We start from the raw sequence: 22,166 nt of genomic DNA, 5'->3' as shown, positions 1-22,166 counted from the left end.
GAGTGCCTGAGGAAGAAGGGGACAGAGAGGAGTGGATGGGAGAAATTACAAAGGAGTAAAAGGAAACATTTGTAGGAGGAGTATATGGGACCATTCGTATGCCATGAGTAGGTTCACTGTTGTGATTGAGGTGAAGCTGTCAGGGTTGTATACATATGTCAATACTTATCAAATTGTACATTGTAAAATATGCAGTTTATTGTACATCTAGCTTACCTCCATAAAGCTGCTTAATTTTTAAAAAACTAGAATGTAAAGAAAACTTTCTGAAAGAGGCAAAGCGCCCTTTCTGAAAGTGTTATTTGAGATAACACTAAAATACTGTATATACATACTATACAAATTCAATAAGAGTCTGTGGTCATCAGCGAGTGGGACTTTCCAAATACCTGTGATAGTACTGGCTTTAGACTCTCCCAATAAATATTTATTCGGAAGAGCTGTTAATACCAAAAAACGACACAGCAATGTTCTACTAAGCTCTTCCTCTACAAAGTGAATGACTTATACAGAAAAAAGAAATACAGCTTGTGTTGAAATAGACTATTGTAATGGATCTCACACAAGGGATTGAAATGCCATCTGTGGAGCACATAATCCTATTCATTTACTTGAAAATGGAAAGAGTTCTTAGCTTAATTCCACACTTATATAGGCATTATCTATTTTGGCCACAACTCTCACATTGTGTCTCTTTAGGTTGAGTCAGATTTAAGTTACATGATCCTAATGGACTATAGCATCAAAATGTTAACAAGCACTGGAATAAACTCTAGTTTTCTTAAGCACAAATTCCTAACAACTTATCCTACAACAGGTCTGTGATACAACCGCAAATTGATTCAATTTGAGAAGGATTTTTAAATCGTCAGCATACTGTTTAGAGAAAAAACAGAAAGGAAGGTATCTCCACTTGGGACAAATAATTTCCCTGCTGGTCCTGTCATATCTATGTCTACAAGGAAAGCATGATAATTCTATGTACAGGAAGTGCCATACCAGGCTCTTCTGTTTTTTGAATGGGATTTCTCTTGGTCTGATCACTCTTTATGGAGCCATGAAATTCCTTCACAAATATTCTTTCCCACAGCATGTTTTTCACCACATGGCATTTCCCTTGCCTGCCTTATTTCATCTTGCTGACATTTGTTTCCAGACACTTTTCTTTCAGTTATCCAATACATCTGAATCACACGTTAATAATAAAGGCCAGCCCGGGGGAAAGTTAAGAGGGCAGAGGAGGTCACAGATAGGGTACCACTCAGTGTCCTTACCCCTTCCCTCTCCTTGGTGGTGGTACCTGGACATTTCTTCTAGAATTCTGCTGCCCTCATGTTCTTTCCACTCTCCTTTCCTGTCTACAACAGCTTGAGAATAAATGGAGTCTTCATACCCAACAGTCATAATGACTAATATAATGACTAATAATAACAGTCAAGATTATTTCCCTATTCAGGAACCATTGCATTTCAGTATGGAAGCCTTAAGCCAAGTGGATAAATTAAGCAGTGTAAGTTCTTCAAAAGGGAAAGGTTAGGGGTCTGAGAGAAAGCTGGCGGCAGGGCCTTTGCCATAAGAACACCCCAGAAAAGCCAGGGAGCACAGACTCAAATGCCTTCAGGGGCCACATGGATAAATTAGAGAACTATTACACGTCAGGTAAGACCTGGGAAAACCCCAAGAGCAATTGCTCATCCAAAAAAAGCAGCTTCCCTTCAGTCTCCTGTCAATTGCCACATAGGAATGTCAAGTAAGTGTTACCAGTAGCCTGATTTTTCCATGAAAGAGGAACGTCTCAAGATGTATGTTAAAATTTTTTAAAAGTATAAAACCGTATGGACCAAACAAAACATGATTGTACATCAGTTCATTCTGCCTGCTAGTTTGCCAGCTCTGATATAGACTGTATTTTGTGAAAACAACAGTGATGGTACTAAAAGAACACAGAATAAAAGTCTTTGAAGTTCTTTAACAGATCACTTTAAGCAGGTCACTTTCCCTTAATTTTAGTTAATTTGGCATCCACTTCCAAATCTTTCACATATATAGCTATTTTGAATTTCACATTAAGAGCCACTTCTTATGCTTATTTATTGACAACTTTACTTTTGGTGAGCAACTGCTTGCTGTGAAACACCTCTGCTGAAAATAGTTCAAAATTTGGAGGAGAGGTCCAGCTGATACCTCTTCCATGCCATAGTAAGAGTAAGGAAGTGTTTGTTATACTCTTCCATGACTCAACTAAAACTTTCCCTTTTTGGAGTTGCTACAGCAAATATTATCATTATCCTCAGAAGAAATTAAAGATCCAAAGAGTCACAGATAAAATACAAATATTTATAATTGCCCATTCTACCTGTATGGAAAAGAAAAGTGAATCCCTAAAAGCAGTATTTCCCAAATAAGTAGATTCTGAGGACTATTCATTTCACCATGCTCTTGGGGGGGGGGGGGGGAAGGGAGGGGTAAGGAATTCCATGGTCAAATAAATTTGAGACATGCCTTTATTTTAAGCATTCCCAGAGCCTTTAATAGGCTAAAGCAAATCTTCAAGAAAGGGAATCCAGCATATGGCATCTCCCAAACTAATTGGATAATGCAACAGTAAATTCTGCAGGAAGAGTATTCCATAGCTCACACTAAGGGTATGCAACTACAGATAATGCCCAGGACCCAAGTTTCTGAAAACCTATTCTTCTGCCTGGATCAACAAGTGGTTTCATTTGTGGTGGCACATTTCTTTTTCTGTTTCTCAATTCCATACTAAGTAGAATAAATTAACTTGGCTATTGTTTTACAGCTTAAACTTTCCATTAGTTTGGCTGCCATGTCTTTAAACTTCCCATAACCATCCTTACCCTTCCAATGTGATAGAGACCCATCTTGAGATAATGCTGCTTTCTGTGACCTAACAGAGAAGTCTGCTCGCCTGGGCAACATAGCAAGACCTCGTCTCTACAAAAAAATTTTTTTAAATGACCTAGGCATGGTGGTGCATGGCTGTAGTCCCAGCTACTCGGGATGGCCTGAGTCCAGTAGATCGAGGCTATGGTGAGCCATGATCATACCACTGCACTCCAGCCTGGGCAACAGCATGAGACTCCAACTCAAAAATAAAACAAACAAGAAGTCTACTTTTCTGTGTGGTAATTCTTTTGGAGCATGTGCTGATTTTCCTCGAGGCTTTTTTAGAATTAGTTACCAAGAAAAAAAAAACAGATCTGGAGCTTGGGATATTACCACAAATGAAGCAAAGAAGAGTGTCAATGCAGCATTGATTGTACCAGTGCATCCCTCTTTCTTTCTCTCTCTCTCTCTCTCTCTCTCTCTCTCTCTCTCTCTCTCTCTCTCTCTCTCTTTCTCCCTTTAGCGCCTCTGTGTGTGGCCCAGATGGATGCACTAGCTTTACCACTGGATTATCTGTAAAAGAGCTGGCAGTCGCTAACCAGACAAAAAAAATGCAAGTTCTGTCACCACCTGGTCATGTCAATGTTTTGTGGTTGGTCACTGAGATCAAAATGTGTTTTTTCCATTATCTTTAAATTACTTTGTCCTAAAAAGATTCAAAACACAGTACAATAAAAATTGCTCCTCAGTTCTGAGTTTTTATATTAGCTGTTATCTATGGCTGCAAGGGGATTGCATAAATTATGAGACCTGTAAAAGTTCTACCTGCCCTGCAAAGACTGCAATTTCAGGAACTCATTTTCTGGAGATAAGGTGAGGATTTTTTCACTGTTTCCTTTTGTCCTTGTCTCTACGGGACTCTAAAATCAGACTTTTTAAAGCAACAAACAGATAGCAGCAGACATGATTTCCATCTGTTTAGATTGAGGCTATCTTGAATTCATAGTGGGTTTTTTAAAATTAAAGTCATAGTTTCTATTTATAAAATTCTAGGTAGCGAGCAAGCATTTGCAAACAGTAAAGCTACAAAGGTTTTCTGCGTTATTTATTAGATTTCTTATCTTTACTACTAGCAGAGACCAACAACAAAAATTGAAAAACAGAAGTTTAGTTTTCAATAGATGTGTGGGAAAATTGGAATTTCTGCTGGTGCAATATGTGGACAAAGGGCCTTTCCCTGTATTTATTGGTAGGTTCCTCTGAACTAAGTCAGACTCCATAGCAACGGAGTGCGGAGTCCCTATGGAAACATGGAAAAATCCACTGCCAGTGGCAGGGAGGGCATCATGGGTAGGTATATTTGAGAACATACCATCTGATTGTTGTCAGTCAGGGTCTCTTTGGCCAGCCTAACAGGATTGTCTCACTTCTATCTCTACTCAAAAGGATCTGCTTAAAAGAGTCAACAGACTAAGGTTTTGGGGAAATATTTGACAAGATTACAACTTTATCATTAAACAAGTCTGTGAGAATCAAACAAATCCAGAACATAAAGCTCTGGTTGTCTTGAATTTCAGTTAAAGGTACTCCTCCTCTCCTTAAGCTCTCCTTTTGCTCCCCTGAAGCCATCTGAGAAGTCTAGCTCTACCTTAGACAGCTGTCCAGCAAAGGGTGGCTCTTCACAGCCCAAAACAAGGTGTCTTTCCCTGCCATCCAGTTCCTTTCAACCTGAAAAATCTGAGCACAGAACTTTTCAGTAGGAAAAAACCAAAATGACACAAAGCCTGGATAAAGAATTAAATGTGCCCTTACGTAAATGTGAAGGAAGAAAATATCGTCAGTCCAGCTCTTCCCAAAAGCCTTGCCCATTTGGTCAATTTGCCCAAGTCTACCAAACTCTCTCCTAATCAGACCTTGCTATGGTTGACATTGAGGCAAAATGTGCCCATTGAAAATCCTTTTCCAACCCTTACAAAGAACTGCTGACAATATGATCCTGAATTAAGTGTGGCAAATATTCAAGCTCCCAGAGGAAACTAATTTTTCCTGAAGATTATAGCAGGAATGGTAAACATGACTTCCCAATTAAACAGCAGAGCTAGGTATAGCAGGAGGCTTTTGTCAGGTGTATGATTCAGGAGGTTCAATTGACTTCTCCATGATTTAAGAGGTCCAAGATGCCATGGGATGCCAGATAGTCTAATACAGGGATGGCTGATGGAAGGCACTGGGCACCCACTACCACTCCAAATCCATAGCAGAAATCACTAGGGGGTCACTCTGCTCTTTCTCTCTTAGCCCAGTCATGGCCTCAGAATCCTTCTAAATCCAATGTTCCACTCCTAAGAGATGACACTCCCTCTCCCCAAGAAGAAGCTTTTTGTTAAGTCCAGTCTAATATAATATAATATCCTAACACAAAAAAAGAAAAAACAGGGGAAAACATATGGGTAATGCAGCCCCCCAGAGCACCACCTGTGTGGTTTATCTGTCTCCTGGAAGGATAAGAGTCCCAGGTTCATGAGCTACATGTACTTTTAGGCCCTTGTCCCAAAGTTTTCTGAGGCATGACATTCAAACAAGAGTAAAGTTTATTTACGGAACTATTTTCACATAAAAACCAACCGCATTTCCAGTTTCTTGTTTGCTTACAGCCAGTTAAGTTTTACATAAAGTTGGCCAAGTTAAAATCAGCTGTGAATATTCATTCACTGCTCTGGTAATCAATTGTCACACTCCTCTCTGTTAAGAACAGGAAATCATATACAGTTCAGTGTGTGGGAGTTAAGGCCTCTTATTTACGGTTCCAAAGTTCTCTTAACGAGTGCCAAAGACAGGCAGGGCACATCCATGGGAACTGATCTCTCACCATCAGAGCGGGCCTGCCAGGCAGTAGAGTGGGTCCCCAATCCCCAAAGCTCTTCCCTTGGTTTTCATGGCAAGCCACAGCATCTGCAAACCTTCAATAGAGCTTAAACTTGAAGTTAGCATTCGATCTCCTTCATCTAACAAAGATAGGGCAACAGACTTAAATCTATCTCAAAGGAAACAATCATTAAAACAGTCTCTTCCCTTACAGCAGCATCCAGCAGGAGAAGACAAGGCCTCTTGGGCAAAGAGAATGGAAGCTAGACTGGAGAAAGGACTCAGGCCATCCCCTTTATCCATTCATGATTCTGCTGCAGTGGCTCTGCTTACAATGATCCTCTTTCTCTGCTGTCAGCAGAGGAGAAGCCAAGAACATCGGAGCGAGAATGTATGGCCAGCCTTGTCTCTGGATTAAGCAATCCTTCCCACGGAGGGGTAGTTGCCAACTTCCCACTCTGCTGCTTTCTTCTGTTGCTTTCCTGTGAGCTTTTCCAAGTCCCATGTCACCAAATCTATAGGCGGTCCCCAATGTGCTAAGGGGTTGGGTTTCAAAGATGTGTTTGGAAATTGTTGTATTTTCCTGAAGTTATAATGTTGTGAATAATGCTTAGATCCCTAGGGTAGCCTCCGTAGTTCATTTGCTCCAAAAAATTCCTGAATAAATTACAGTACCATGAGGATCATGAGTCTCACCTCCTTTCCATGGGTCAATGCGTTCTCATTTCAGTTTGGGCTGCCAAGAGCTCCCCTCGCTGCCATGAGATCAGAGATTATTGCTCTCTCCACAGTGCTCATGTGAGAAAAGAGGAGAGATTGGCTCCAAATCATCCCAGGAGCTGCAAACTGTTGAGGTCTTGGGAAAGGAGGTCCTGTGGACTTTTGGGATGAGAGGAAAATGGGTGCCCATAATGTTGATAAGGAAAAGGGCTTAGAAAGGTGTGGGCTGATCCCTGGGGCATTAGTTGATCAGTATCCCTCTCAAACTGTCTTCTTTATTAGCCTCCAAATCAGCCTGTTTTTCTGACAAATCAGCCTTTTCCACTGACACCTGTTGTTTCTAATCAGTGTTTCTGTGACTTTCTGGAGAACAAAGCAGTCTTACTTTATCTCCCACTCTGCTCCTGGCCTAAAAGCCAAAATACAAATGACTAATAAACATAAATTTTTAAAGACAACAGCATCACTAGTAATTAAGGAAATGCAAAATAAAGCCAGTACCACTTATCACCCAACAGATGAAAAGGAATAGTGATACACAGAGTTGGTAAGAACATGAGGAAATGGGCACCTTCATACGTGACTGGTGGGCATAGAGGTTGTTACAACCTGTCTGGACAGCAATTTGGCAATTCATATCAAAATGCATTAAATTGGATTGCCTGAGCCCGCGGGTTCAAGACCCGCCTGGGCAACTTGGTGAGACCTCATCTCTACAATAAATCAAAAAATTAGCCGGGCATGGTAGCGCGTGCCTGTAGTTCCAGCTACTTGAAAGGCTGAGGCGGCCGGGCTCGGTGGCTCAGCCTGTAATCCCGTGGCTTTGGGAGGCTGAGGTGAGTGGATTGCCTGAGCCCGTGGGTTCGAGACCCGCCTGGGCAGCGAGACCTCATCTCTACAATAAATCAAAAAATCAGCCGGGTGTGGTAGCGCTTGTCTGTAGTTCCAGCTACTTGGAAGGCTGAGGCGGAAGGATCGCCGGAGCCCAGCAGGTCGAGGCTGCGGTGGCCGGGAGCAGCCACTGCATTCCAGTCTGGGTGACAGAGTGAGAGTCCAACTCAAAAAAATAAAATAAAAAGCATTAAATCGTGGCTAGGATTATTCCTGTCTTCCAATATCCATTATCCCCTTCCCACATAAATATATATAGACATATATTTTTATTAAGGTCTGTTCATACAGAATAAAGATGCCCTTGCAGCGTGGTGAGACCATGTGACTAAGTTTTAACCAATGAGATATAAAAGAAAATGAAAAGTGATCACTTCTAGGAACCTTCTTTAGGAAACAGTTGGCATTGTAATTTGTCTCTTTCTCCTATCGATTCCACCTGCTGACTATTGTGTAGAGGTTAATAATAGTATATGAAAATGAAGACCATATCGTCTTAGAGATGGTGGAGCAGAAAGGTAGAAGTTGCTTGAGTTCCCTACTGACTTGCCCATCTCTAGACACCTCATGGCCAAATTTAACCCTAAATACATGATATACAACATGTATATCGTTTGACCTAGAAATTCCACTTAAAATAATTTATCATATGAATCACTCACACGTGCAGAGATATGTAAAATGATGCTCACTGTAGCTACTAAACTATTTAAGTGCCTGTCACAAAAATACAATACAATAAAATTCAACCATAAACAAAATGATTATTTAGATGTAACTTATAAGAACATATGTCCAAAATATAATACAAATGAACAGAGGAATTTACACAAAAAGTATGCATAGTATAGCCTATAAATTCATACTGGATTTAAAGAAATGGAAATATATCTTGAAAGATACATACTAAAATGGCAGAACTACGAGTGGTTTTTTTTTCCTCTACTTTTTGCTCATCTATTTTCCAATTTTTTACACAGACAAAAAAAATTGCCTTCTGTGAAAATTAATTTCAAGTAATTTTTTTAAAAGATACAACAAATTTACATCTTTTTTAAAGTGGCCTAGCTGTTTTACCTCTAATAGACAAAGTAGCACATTTGAGAAGGAAGCGGTCTAAAGGTCTTTCCCTTCCTTCCATAGTGTATATTTCACTCCTACCCTTTAGCACATAGCCTGAGTCCTGAAAAGTATCAACAGTGGTTTACTCATTCTTCAGCCTCTGATGTGCCTGGTGCTTAGAAAAAGAGAGAAGGAAAAGAAAGAAGTAGAGAAGACGAAGAGGGAGAAAGAAAGAGGGAGGAGGGGGGAAGGAAAAGAAGAGGGAGGGAAGAAAGAGAAGTAAGGCAGGCAAAGCAGTCAGGAGGGAAGAGACACCAACAGATGTGCTTGGACACACTACATCTAGACCAGTTTGCCTTGTGCCTATTTTCATCTTCGGAACCTCTTAGGAATAAGATCAAAATTATAAATTAGGGAACTATCTGGAATCTTGGGCAGGTTTGGGAGTAGGGACAATAAGAAGATGGGAAGTGTCTGGAGATTGTTGATACTGCAGTGGAAATTAACACTCCTTTGTAACTTCAGACAATATGCAGGATGAGCCCAAAGGCAAGGCAAGGTAGAAGGGGGTGAACAAGATGACCATAGAGGTAGTGATTTCACCTCCAACCATAGCCATGAGATTTGCAAAACACAATAGGATGTCATTTTGACATTTACAAGAGATTTGTGGTCATAAAAGATAAGAATTATATGAAAAGAATACATAATTTTGTCAATTATTACAGTAAATAGGCAAAAAAAATTATTCACCTCAATGACCAAGATTTGCACAATTTAATCAACTAAGTCTGGGGTGAGACGAGAGGATTGCCTGAGCCCAGGGGTTCAAGACCAGTCTGGGCAACTTGGTGAAACCTCATCTCTACAATAAATTAAAAATTAGCCAGGCATGGTGTGCACCTGTGGTTCCAGCTACTAGAAAGGCTGAGGTGGAAGGACCGCCTGAGCCCAGCAGGTTGAGGCTGCATGGCCATGAGCATGCCATTGCACTCCAACCTGGGAGACAGAGTAAGACTCCAACTCAAAAAAAAAAAACCCAACTGTGGTAGCCAACTGGATTGAGAGTTCTAATCTAACTTGAAACTAGTACTATGAAATAATATGCTCTATGGAATTCAGCACACACAATCTAGGACAGAGGATGGGCTTAGTATGCTCTATCAAGGTAGTAATCAAGGACCATATTTTCTAAGGTATTTAAAAGCTTCAGAAAATATGTTATGCAGCATTAAAAAAAAATAAGGAAATTTTGTCACGTGCTACACTATGGATGAATCTCAAGGGCATTATGCTAAGTGAAATAAGCCAATACAAAAGGACACATACTATAAGATTCCAATCATATAAAGTGTTTAAATTAGTCAAAATCATAGAAACAAAAAGTAGAAAAGCAATTGTCAAAGACTGGTCGAGAGGGGCAGTTCATGTTAATTGAGTATGTTTCAGTTTTGCAAGATGAAAAGGTTCTAAAGATGTTGCACAGCAATGTGACTATACTTAACACCACTGAACTGTATACTTAGAAATGGCTAAGATAGTAAATTTAATGTTGTGTGTTTTTTATCACAATAAAAATAAGTATCAAAAAAGTCAAAAAAAAGACCACCAAAATTATATTAAAAAGTAAACCAAAATATATGAGATGACATAATTATTTGCCTAGAGAATAACTTTCTTTCAACTTGGTGAAGACTTTGAATTAAGTACAGAAATGTGTAAGAGACAGATAAAAAGCTTTGGCAAAGTCTCAGGATACAAAATAAATGTGCAAAAGACAGTCCCATTCTTACATACCAACAACAAGCAAGCAGAGAACCAAATAAAAAGCACAATCCCATTCACAATAGCTACCAAAAAAATGAAATACCTCAGCATCTTCCTAATCAGAGAAGTGAAAGACCTGTACAATGAAAACCACAAAACACTGCTCAAAGAAATCCAAGAAGACACAAACAAATGGAAAAATATTCCATGCTCATGGATAGGAAGAATCAACTTTTTTTTTTTTTCTAGTTCAACAGTATTCCATGAGGCTAGAAAACCTGTTAACATTGAAAGTCCTAGCAAAATGTTGCTCTCACTTATAAATCACATATTTATCATATGATCACACATTGAATCCTTTTCTGTCTACATACTGAAGAATCTTACATTCAACCTTTAAGCATCCTTTGTCAGTCTTGTAGCTGAGGATCTTGGTCCATCCGATTTTCATGCGGGTAACTGGAAGCTGCCGGCACAAGGCCTTGAATGTGGTATCTGACATCGTTTGATAGTTTTCACAAATTGCTGTCTGACACTCATTTTCTGCATTCTCTGTGATTTTAATAAACTCCTTGGCAGTTTGGACTTCATTGGATACAGTAATTGAATCCTGTACATCCTTATAACTGGCCAACTGAACACTGCCAACTTCATAATAGTGAACCTGAATCTTAAGCACTCCAGCCACCTGGGCTGTATGTGGTGTGATGGTGAACTTCCACTCTGATCTCCAACAACCATTCCAGAAGTTTTTAGGCTGAAATTGGTGACTTTCAATACATGCAATAATAGTCTGCTGTCCATCTATAGTTTTAGCATAAACATTACTGAAGCCATTGGAATAATGATCTTTCATGTAGGCCCTTAAAGTACTGTCAAAGGATTCTTGCCAAGATCTCAGGCCTCCTACTATGTCCTCTGACTAGGGGATCACCTGCTTCTTTCCATAAGTGATCAAATTTAAAGAAAATTTTGTTTCTTGGATCTAAAAATCTGCTACTACCCAAGTCACTGTGCTCTGTAATTAGGACCTGATCTTTATTTCCTTCTAGCTTCACGGGCATGAACTGATCCATTTTATACTGGACAAATGCATGTGCTGCCCCTTCCCTGAGGAGATTGTCATTACTAAACAGTAGCTGAACATCATCGAATACTTCATTAAATTCCCCTGGAGGTGCATGAGTGATGAATTTAGCAGCGGTAAGTACCTTCTCCTCATATTACACTCAAAGTCAGTCATCTTGGACAGCTCTCAACATTGTTAAGATGTCCACTCTATCAAAGGCAATCTAAAGATTCAATATGGCCGGGCTCAGTGGCTCAGCCTGTAATCCCAGCACTTTGGGAAGCCGAGATGAGTGGATTGCCTGAGCTCGTGGGTTCGAGACCCACCTGGGCAACTTGGCGAGACTTCATCTCTACAATAAATCAAAAATTAGCCAAGTGTGGTAGCGTGCACCTGTAGTTCCAGCTACTTGGAAGGCTGAGGCGGAAGGATCGCTGGAGCCCAGCAGGTCAAGGCTGCAGTGCTGGGATGGTCACTGCACTCCAGTCTGGGTGACAGAGTGAGACTCCAACTCAAAAAAAAAAAAAAAAAGATTCAACGTAATACCCATTAAGTTACCAACATCATTCTTCTCAGACCTGGAAATGACAATACAGAAATTTATATGGAAACATAAATGGCCACTAATAGCCAAAACAACCCTTAGCAAAAGAAACAAAGCAGGAGGTATCACACTTTCAGACCACAAACTTTACCGTTAGGCTACAATAATCAAAACAGCCTGGTATTGGTAAAAGAACAGACATTCAGGACAATGGGATAGGATAGAGATTCCGGAAGCAAAACTTTGATTTCTCAACCCATTCATCTTTGATAAAGGCTCCAACAACCACCACTGGGGAGAGGAGAACCTATTCAGTAAATAGTGCTGGTAAAACTGGCTGACCACATGCAGAAGATTGAAACAAGACCCCTAGCAATCATCATACATAAAAATTAACTCTAAATGGATCAAAGAACTAAACGTAAAACCTCAAACTATAAGAACCTTAGAATATGCAGGAGACACTCTTATAGAAATTGGAACTGGCAACCAATTCCTGATCAAAACCCCAAGTGCCTATGCCATAAGAGATAAAATAAACAAGTGGGACCTCATCAAACTGACAAGCTTCTGCAAAGCAAAGGAAACCATCAAAAGAGTGGGGAGACAGCCCACAGAATGGGAAAAAATATTTGCCAACTGTATATCTGACAAAGCCCTAACATCCAGGATCCACAAGGAACTCAAACACGCTGAAAGGAAAAAAAAACAACAGCCCCATTAAAAAGTAGGCAAAATACACAAATAGACACTTCTCAAGAGAAGATAGACGGGCAGCCAACAAACACATGAAAAAGTGCTCAGCCTCACTCATCATCAGAGAAATGCAAATCAAAACCACATTGAGCTACCACTTAACCCCAGTAAGAACGGCCATCATTAATAAAACAAACAATAACAGATGCTGGCAAGGATCCAGAGTAAGGCAAGGATGCAGGATAACTTCTACACTGCTGGTGGGAATGCAAACTAGTACATACTTTGGAAAACAGTGTGGTGATTTCTGAAAGAACTAGAAATTGTTCTTCCATATGACCCAGCAATCCCCCTACTGGGAAGATACCTAAAGGAACTCAAATAATTCTACAAAAAAGATACCTGCACACATATGTTTATCACAGCACTGTTCACAATAGCAGAAACATGGAACCAACCATGCTGCCCATCAAAACTGGACTGGATTTTTAAAATGTGGTTTTTAGTGGAATAAAGCCATAAAAAAGGACAAACATACAGACTTCGCCGCAACTTTGATGGGTTTAGAGTCTATCATAATCAGTGATCTATCTCAGAAATAAAGAACAGAGTACCACATGCTCTCACTCAATAAGTGAACCCTGAACAATTACCATAATGCTATAAGAGAGGGATTGGCAGTAGTGAGATACTACCAGGGTGGGGGTGGGTTGCCTGACAACATCAATTGTACCTGATATCTAACCAGGCAAAGTTGGGACCAAAGGGATGCCCAAACTTTACCTGCATGATAATCACTTGTATACCTAATCCTGAATGTTGCCCCACATCTTTAAAATTAAAAAAAAAAATTGAAAAATGTGTAAGAGAATCAAAATCTATAGTGTTCCTATTCTTCATTTTAAAAAGAGATTTATAATATTTAAGATGTCAGTCTTCTAATTTCATGTTTTAAATATGTAGTGAAATAATTTATGAAATATGTTGTTAAAGTTGAATCTTACAAATTTGATATTTTAACATTTAAGAGAACATAAGATTTCATTTTATTTGCAAGTTGGGCTTAGATTTGCAACATAGGAAGGTTTGTCAGTCTGGAAGCTGAATTACTTAAAGTAGAAATCAAATTTATTAAATGTACAAATTCCATTTTAAAAACTTGAAGGAGTTTATAAAGTTTATAGAACATTAGTCAAAGGCCTCTTAATGTGTTTGTTAAAATTTGTTAGACTGTAGAATGAAACACATATAAGCTGAATTTTGCCTGAGAAACCACTGTTTGTGGATTTATCACAATGGTAAATCAAATATTAGTTACTAAAACAAAAGTAAACATCTGAATAAGCTTTTCTGTGTTGCACATACATTGGTGCACATACATACCCTCCCCCACACACAGAGACACCACAAACTTCCCATTTAAAAAATAATAAGTAGTAATTAGCATATCTGGATGATTGGGTTTATTGTACCAAAAATTCATTGCTTTTGTAGTTTGAGAAAAAAAAATTTTAAAGAGTATCTTTGATATAAAACAAAAAATTATTTTTGATAAAAAAATGTTCCACATTTAAATTTGATTGTATTTCAAATTTAAAATAGCTAAATGTGTCACAAAGCTAGAATCAGAATAAAAGTAGGTTTTTTCATTTTAGGGATGTTCTTCTGTTCAGAGGAGCGCAGAGAAAAATATATTTTATATAACTAGAAAGAAAGATTTGATCATATTAATTACCTATAATCACAGTAATCATAAGCACATGGATATAAATACATGGATCCTGATGTACAACATAAGTTTTAGCAAGCCAGTTTGATATTCAGGATAAAAAATTGTCATTAATTATTTTTAACTTTGTGAAAATCTCATGTCTTAATATTTATTCAACTTTCTAATTACAGCAGTAGAATTCTTGAGTGTCTTCTAACTGAAATCCAAACATCACAAATACTTTTAAAATCAAAGCAAGAATCGTCACATTCAGCTAGTAATACTGTACATGCAAGTCTTTTGCATTTTTCAAAGCACTTTCATATATCCATATCTTACTTGATCCTAATAGTAACCCTACGTGATTTTTTTTTTTTTTTTTTTTGAGTTGGAGTCTCACTCTGTCACCCAGACTGGAGTGCAGTGGCCGCTCCCGGCCACCGCAGCCTCAACCTGCTGGGCTCCGGAGATCCTTCCGCCTCAGCCTTCCAAGTGGCCGGAATTACAGGCATGCGCTACCACGCCCGGCTGATTTTTTAATTTATTGTAGAGATGAGGTCTCGCTGCCCAGGCGGGTCTCGAACCCGCGGGCTCAGGCACCCTACGTGATTAATAGGTATTAAAACCCATCTTATGGATTAGAAAGTAAGGTACCCAGAAATTAAATCAATTGCCCAAGGATATTATACATACAGGGTAGCTTTAGGATTTGAACCCGGGTTTAATTAATTTGTTTTGTTCATTCTGTGCTGAGAATCTGAACCACACTTTTTTTTCTTTTTTTTTATGAAGATCAGGAGGGGGAGGTGATAAATAGAACAGCTTTCCTTGGAAAATTATATGCTGGCCATATCACTACAGCTAGGAGCTACTTGCATCTTTGGTCAAATTATAAGTGTGTCGAAAGAGGAGATCACTATCCAGAGGTTTCTCAATCACACATTTTTATACTAATCACACTTCTTGCTTCCCTATCTCCCTAACATAACTATAGTTCTTATATATGCATTAGGATCAATGTACATATGTAACGAAAAGCATTGGCTAACATTATTAGCTATCCCATGAAGCACCACAGAAATCTACAGAATACAAAATAAATATTTATTGTAAAAACTGATGTGTGTTAATGCAAGTGTATTGGAATGTGTTTGGATCAACATTTATTTAGGTACAAGAACCCAAGTTTTTAATCTTTAGCATTTTTATAAGAGATCAGTTATGTGACATTAAAAAACATATATAATGTATATACACACAAACATACATACACAGACCCACACATATATAACCACACACACATACATTATAACTGTTTCATTTCTCTGGGCACTTCTCCATTTTATTTCTCTGAGCATTTATTTACAAATACAGGTTGGGCATACCTAATAAAAAGTCAAAAATCTGAAATGCTCCAAAATCTGAAACTTTTAGAACAACAACATAATACCACAAGTGGAAAATTCCACACCTGGCTTCATGTTGTAGTCAAAGCATGGTCAAAAATGTGTTCCATGCACAAAATTATTTTAAAATATTGTACAAAATTACCTTCAGGCTATGCATATAAGTTGTATATAAAACATAAATGAATTTCATATGGTTCTCATCTCCAAAATACCTCATTATGTATATGCAAATATTCTAAAATCTGAAAAAATTGAAAACCCAAAACACTTCTGGTCCCAAGCATTTCTGATAAGGGACAATCCTCAACCTCTGCTTGAAATTCTCCAAATCAAAAATTATGAAGCACATCTAAATACTTTCTTTCCACAAATCAGGCAAGAATACTAATCCTGAAGGATAATCAAACTTAGAGATTAATTAAGTTTATAAACAAAGTAAAACTTCATCAAAAAATGACAGTTTTTTTCATGTCCTAGTAACATTTTCTATTTGAACAATTTTCCAATCTATTATTTTTATCCAACTAGATTCTCTCTCTTTTTTTTTAAATAAAGATGTGGGGTACAATTCAGGATTAGGTATACAAACATTGATTATGCAGGTACCCTTGTTGATGAAGTATGCCCCTCTCTCTCCTAGCAGTTTCCCTCAACTGCCAATCCCACCCCGCTCTCCTGACAGTTTCCCATCACTGCCAAACACTTTCTTATAGTATTATAATTGTTCAAGGTCGGCTTATGAGTGAGAGCATATGGTACCCTGTTCTTTGTTTCTGTGATAGGTCATTGAGTATGATCGACTCCAAATTCATCCATGTTGCTGCAAAGTCCATATGTTTGTCCTTCTTTATGGTTGCATAATATTCCATTGTGTATATGTACCACATTTTCTTTATCCAGTCCAGCTTTAATGGGCAACATAATTGGTTCCATGTTTTTGCTATTGTGAATAGAGTTGCAACAAACATACGTATGCAGGTATCTTTTCTGTAGAATGATTTGCATTCCTCTGAGTATATTTCCAATAGGGGAATTGCTGGGTCATATGGAAGGTCAATTTCTAGTTCTTTCAGAAATTGCCTGTCTTCCAAAGAGATTGCCCTAGTTTGCATTCCCACAGCAGTGTAGAAGCGTTCCTTTTCCTCTACAGCCTTGCCAGCATCTGTTGTTGTTTATTTTATTAATGATGGCCACTTTTACTGGGGTTAGGTAGTATCTCAATGTGGTTTTGATTTGCATTTCTCTGATGATGAGTGAGGCTAAGCACTTTTTCACGTGTCTGTTGGCTGCCTGTATATCTTCTTCTGAGAAGTGTCTATTCATGTCTTTTGCCCACTTTTTAAAGGGACTGTTTTTTTCCTTTCGGCGTGTTTGAGTTCCTTGTAGATCCTAGATGTTAGGCCTTTGTCAGATATACAGTTGGCAATTTTTTTTCCCATTCTGTGGGCTGTCTCTCTGCTCTCTTGATGGTTTCTTTTGCTTTGCAGAAGCTCGTTAGTTTGATGAGGTCCCACTTATCTATCTTATTTCTTAAGGTATTGGCCTTCAAGGTTCCAAATAGGAATTGGTTTCCAGTTCTAATTTCCATAAGGGTGTCTCCTGCATTTTCTAAGATTCTTGAGGTTTTACATTTAGGTCTTTGATCCATTTAGAGTTAATTTTTGTATATGGTAATAGGTAGGGGTCTTGTTTCAATCTTCTGCATGTGGTCAGCCAGTTTTCCCAGCACCATTTACTGAATAAGCTCTCCTCTCCCCAGTGGTTGTTGTTGCAGGCTTTGTCAAAGATGAGTGGGTTGAGGAATTGAGGCTTTGCTTCCAGAATCTCTCTCCTGCTCCATTGGTCTATGTGCCTGTTCTTGTACCAATACTAGGTTGTTTTGATTACTGTAGCCTTATAGTAAAGTTTGAAGTCTGGAAGTGTGATAGCTTCTGCTTTGTTTCTTTTGCCAAGGATTGTTTTGGCTATTCGTGGTCCTTTCTGTTCCCATATGAATTTCTGTATTGTCATTTCCAGGTCTGAGAAGAATGATGTTGGTAACTTAATGGGTATTGCGTTGAATCTGTAGCTTGCCTTTGGTAGGACAGATATTTTAACAATGTTGATTCTTCCTATCCATGAGCATGGAATATTTTTTCATTTGTCTTCTTGGATTTTTTTGAGCAGTGTTGTGTAGTTCTCATTGTAAACCAATCAGATTATTAGAAAAACCTTATAGCTGTGCTATTCCTGATACTGTCCATTTGATTCCTCCTGTCTAGTGACACACATCTCCTGGACAGATAGCTGCTCTGTGGACCAGCAACTTCCACACAGCCTGAGAGGTCAACTGAAATGCATACACGTGGGCCCCACCCCAGGTCTTTAGCTTCAGAATCTGCTTTTTTTTTTTTTGAGTTGGAGTCTCACTCTGTCACCCAGGCTGGAGTGCAGTGGCCTGCTCACAGTGACCACAGCCTCGACCTGCTGGGTTCAGATGATCCTTCTGCCTCAGCATCCAAGTAGCTGGAATTACAGGCATGCACCACCATGCCCAGCTAATTCTTTTTTTTTTAATGTAGAGATGAGGTCTCGCCAATTTGCCCAGGCTGTTCTCGAACCCCTGGGCTCAGGCAATCGACCTCCCAAAGTGCTGGGATTGTAGGCGTGTGCCACCGCACCTGACCAAGAATCTACATTTTAACAGCCTTCCCAGATGTTTTGCCTGCTCATTCCACTCAGAAGCACCACCAATCTCCTCATTCTGCTCCATACACAAGAAAACTAGTTTTTCTCCAAGAAACCCCACTGCTGACAGAATGAGGAACGATTTTAGTGACCACCTGCTGTCTCCGTTGAACATAAACATGAAATGAGAGCTTCATCCTGGGACAGTTTCCATGTGACTCTACATGAAGGACGCTCTGGCCATCAATGTGTAAAATTTAGAATCTTCAGCATCTTTCTGCACTACTGTCTTTTCCCCTGGAACTCTGAAAGTACCAAGAAGGAAGGAGCACCTAGGCTCTCTTGCTAGATATCCAAAAGCTGAAGCAAAAATGTGGTAGTAACAGCTATCCTGATGATCCACCAACTATGCCTGGGATCAGCGATCCATCTTGTGGTCAGTAGAGACCTAATCGCCACATATTTGTAATCTATTTACTTAGCTGAAATTTTTTTTCTTTAGGAACCTTTTAAAAATCCAATTTCAAAAGAACAAAATTATTTCTTGAATAGTCATTTTAAAAAGAGAGGTAGAATTGAAACACAGAGAATATCAAATTTTCTTTGACTTTGGTTTTCAGAGGCAAAATAATTTAATATATTTTTTTAAATCTCTGAAGTCATGTAATGAAAATGCAGCTGAGAAATCCTTGACAAAACATGTCATGGGCAGGAGTTGTATAATCTTTGGTTCATAAACTACTCTGCCACTTTCATTTCTTTCATTTAGGTGAAGTCATTTTTCTTTCAGAACCTGTACCAGCATCATCTTCTACCACCTGCCATCAATTGATCAGACAGGAAAAGTTATTTAATTTCTCAAAGCCTCAGCATCCTCATCTATAAAATGGGTATAATTCTATCCTCCTCATAATGTTTTAGGAATTTAATAATGTATGTACCTGGTACACAGTAATAAAGTTAACTATTACTTTGCTGCTGTCCTAAATACGTTAAAAAGATACTTAGGCCCCAAAACTCTTTCAGGACAGGAAGTATATCTGGCTCATGCATGTATATAATTCCTAGATTTCAGCCCATTGGTATTTACATTGTAGTCCAGCCCAGTCAAATGATACGTGTTAGAATTGAAATCAATTCAATTGAATTGAATCTACTGTGTTGAATCTTATTTTTTCCTATGAAGAAGAAGAGGAAATGACTTATAAGAAAGAATCGATGACAATATGAATGAGTAGAATAGAAACTTGCTTCCCTCCTAAGCACAAGTTAAAAGAAGTCGCATGGTCCTACCACGCTCCTGCTAGCATCTACAAGCTCTCCTCGTCATTGTTCTGAGAAGGGCACAGACCCCTTCACTGGGGTGTGACTGGCTAGGTGTTTCCTGAGGCCATGCAACTCTCCTTCCCCAACCACAGCTGATGCTGAACTGGAGCCACTCTCTAGAAATGTCTCTGAGGGCCCAAAGAAGATGATTTTTCAGTGTACAATTTTCTGAAGATGAGCTACTTTTTATATCTGTGAAGTATTCCAATCTCTGAAGGTTGAGATGGAATGAGGAAATGATGAGAACAAAAGCATATGTTGCTAACAAGTGAGAGCTGGGACAGCCAGCCAAGTCCCCACAGGAAACCTCAGAAAGCTATGGAAGTATAACTGGAAGTCCCATGTCTGGTCTCCAGAATGACCCTCTGTGGTGTAATCTATAGCAGAGAAGCAGTGGGGAGGGATGGGCGGATAGGATTTTCTCTCCTAAAGGAAGCTACTTCAACTACCTAAAAGAAACTTGTTTCAAATACTGGTATTTGCATGAAACCATCCTTTTTTGCCTTCCAGGTGAACTACCAAGAATTACACTAAAATGATGACCAGTTCCTGTGTTTTAATTCCTTTTGGTAGCTGGAAGCAGTTAAAAGAGATGACTATGTTCTCTGCCCAGCAGCAAAACTTCATTGAAAAGATTATGAAAACACAACCAAGAATCATGTGCTCTTTCTTCCTTTTCTATCCACAAGGGTGCCTTGCTTGGAGAGTGCAAAAGAGTCACTGGAAGGCATTCTCAAGAACAAGGAAGTAAGAGAAGTCAAGAAATCAAGACATCAAAGTGGAGAGTAAACCTTACAGTGACCAGAGACCTAACAGCTCCCAGACCAGTGAGACTAGACAGCAAGCTGATCAAATATATTAACATATCTAAAGGAGAAACGTTTCAGTCCCCAGGGGCAGTTGGTCAGCCAAGAGGCCTAGAGAAGGGAGGTAAATGTTGTGGTGTCTATCCAAGTGGTCTGGGGACACCTTGCAAGCTGTCCAGTGGAGGAGAAGAGTTGTTTTACCACTGTAATTTTAGGCATGCCAGCACTGGTAGAATTATCATTCTTATTTTTTTAATTTTTTTAGAGACAGGGTCTCTGTCACCCAGGCTGGGGTACAGTGGTACAATTCTAGCTCACTGCAGCTTCAGACTCCTGAGCTCAAGCAATCCTCCTGTCTTGGCCTCCCAAGTACTACAGGCATGTGCCACCACGCCTGGCTAATGTTGTTTGTTTGTTTGTTTGTTTGTTTGTTTGTAGAGATTAGAGTCTCGCTATGCTACCTAGGCTAGTCTCAAACTCTTGAGCTCAAACAATTCTCCCATCCCTGCCTCCCAGACTGCTGGGATTACAGGCATGAGCCACCACACTTGGCCTGAAATTGCCTAACTTTCTAAGAATGGCTGCACTATCAAATAAAATAACTGAGGTGTTGGACTATGTGGCTGGTGCCAGGAAACACTGAAACCTTCTCTCTAACTGATCTTGCTTGGATCCACACTTCCCACACCAATTTGCCAATAAAATCTTGCATCCTGCATGCTAGATCTGTTAAGGAGAGGAGGCATGACCAGAAAACAAAGGCCCAAGAACCTCTTTATATTTTGTATAATTTAATGAAATAGGATTTGAGGTTTAAATATAAGTCCTATGACCTGGGTTAATAGACATGTGTCCTGGGAGACAGAAGTACTCTCTCAGTGTGCTTGCAAGGTAAGGACATCCAAGCAAGGGCACCAAGATAATGCCACCCAAGATAATGCCTCTCAGGAGTGGCCCGCCTGACCAGCCAGGTCTCCCTTCTCCTCCCTCCCAGTCCCCTGCCTTCGTGTGCTCGGTGCTACTTTCTTTTGAAAATTTCCCATCAGCCTGGGCCACTGAGATCTGATCACAATTATTCTCTAAGATGTTTGATTATAAACATGTAATTTTTCTTATTCAGCATTATTATTAATCAAAGACATGCAAATTAAGAAAAAATTAGTAAAGGGAAAATTGGCACAGGGTATAAGAAAAATGCATTTTCATTTACTGCTGGTGGGTATTTAAATTGGAAACACACCAAAAATCTTCGAAATATGTATACTTCCAACCCAGCAATTCTACTTTTAGGCCTACTTAATGAAGAATTTAAAAGAAAAATTAATCACAATAATGCCTTTTAGAGTAGTTCACATTGGATAAAACTTGAAAATCATGTATTCAGCAGTTGAGATTGGTTAATTAAATATCTATGATACGCCAGGCTCGGTGGCTCAGCCTGTAATTCGGCATCTTTGGGAGGCTGAGGTGAGTGGATTGCCTGAGCCCGCGGGTTCAAGACTCGCCTGGGCAGCAAGACCTCATCATCTCTACAATAAATAAAAAAAAAATCAGCCAGGCATGGTGACGCATGCCTGTAATTCCGGCTACTTGGAAGGCTGAGGCGGAAGGATCGCCGGAGTCCAGCAGGTCGAGGCTGCGGTGACCGGGAACGGCCACTGCACTCCAGTCTGGGCAACAGAGTGAGACTCCAACTCAAAAAAAAAAAAAAAAAAAAATCTATGATACAATGATAAGTTGCCATTTACAATATGTTATAGAAGTATAATTACTGACCAGGAAAGAT

The 22,166-nt window shown here is 39.3% G+C and overlaps 2 protein-coding genes across 2 annotated transcripts in view; both read right to left on the bottom strand.

Moving 5' to 3' along the window:
• MEGF10 (multiple EGF like domains 10) overlaps positions 1 to 22,166 on the bottom strand; it is a 128,885-nt gene that overhangs the window by 95,148 nt on the left and 11,571 nt on the right. The gene's annotated exons all lie outside the window — the stretch shown is intronic.
• On the bottom strand, positions 10,407 to 18,445 carry LOC110596285 (F-actin-capping protein subunit alpha-1-like). Its single transcript, XM_021716060.1, is given in 3 exon segments — positions 10,407 to 11,074; positions 11,076 to 11,369; positions 18,377 to 18,445. Coding segments are annotated over 3 exon segments (942 nt in total). The 3' UTR covers positions 10,407 to 10,495.

The sequence above is a fragment of the Carlito syrichta genome, unplaced genomic scaffold (assembly GCF_000164805.1).
Source record: "Carlito syrichta isolate Samal-C Ts95f unplaced genomic scaffold, Tarsius_syrichta-2.0.1 Scaffold308139, whole genome shotgun sequence".
In the NCBI taxonomy this organism is placed as follows: Eukaryota; Metazoa; Chordata; class Mammalia; order Primates; family Tarsiidae; genus Carlito; species Carlito syrichta.
Note: the sequence above shows the minus strand (reverse complement) of the source record. Positions and strands in the feature narration are given on the sequence as shown.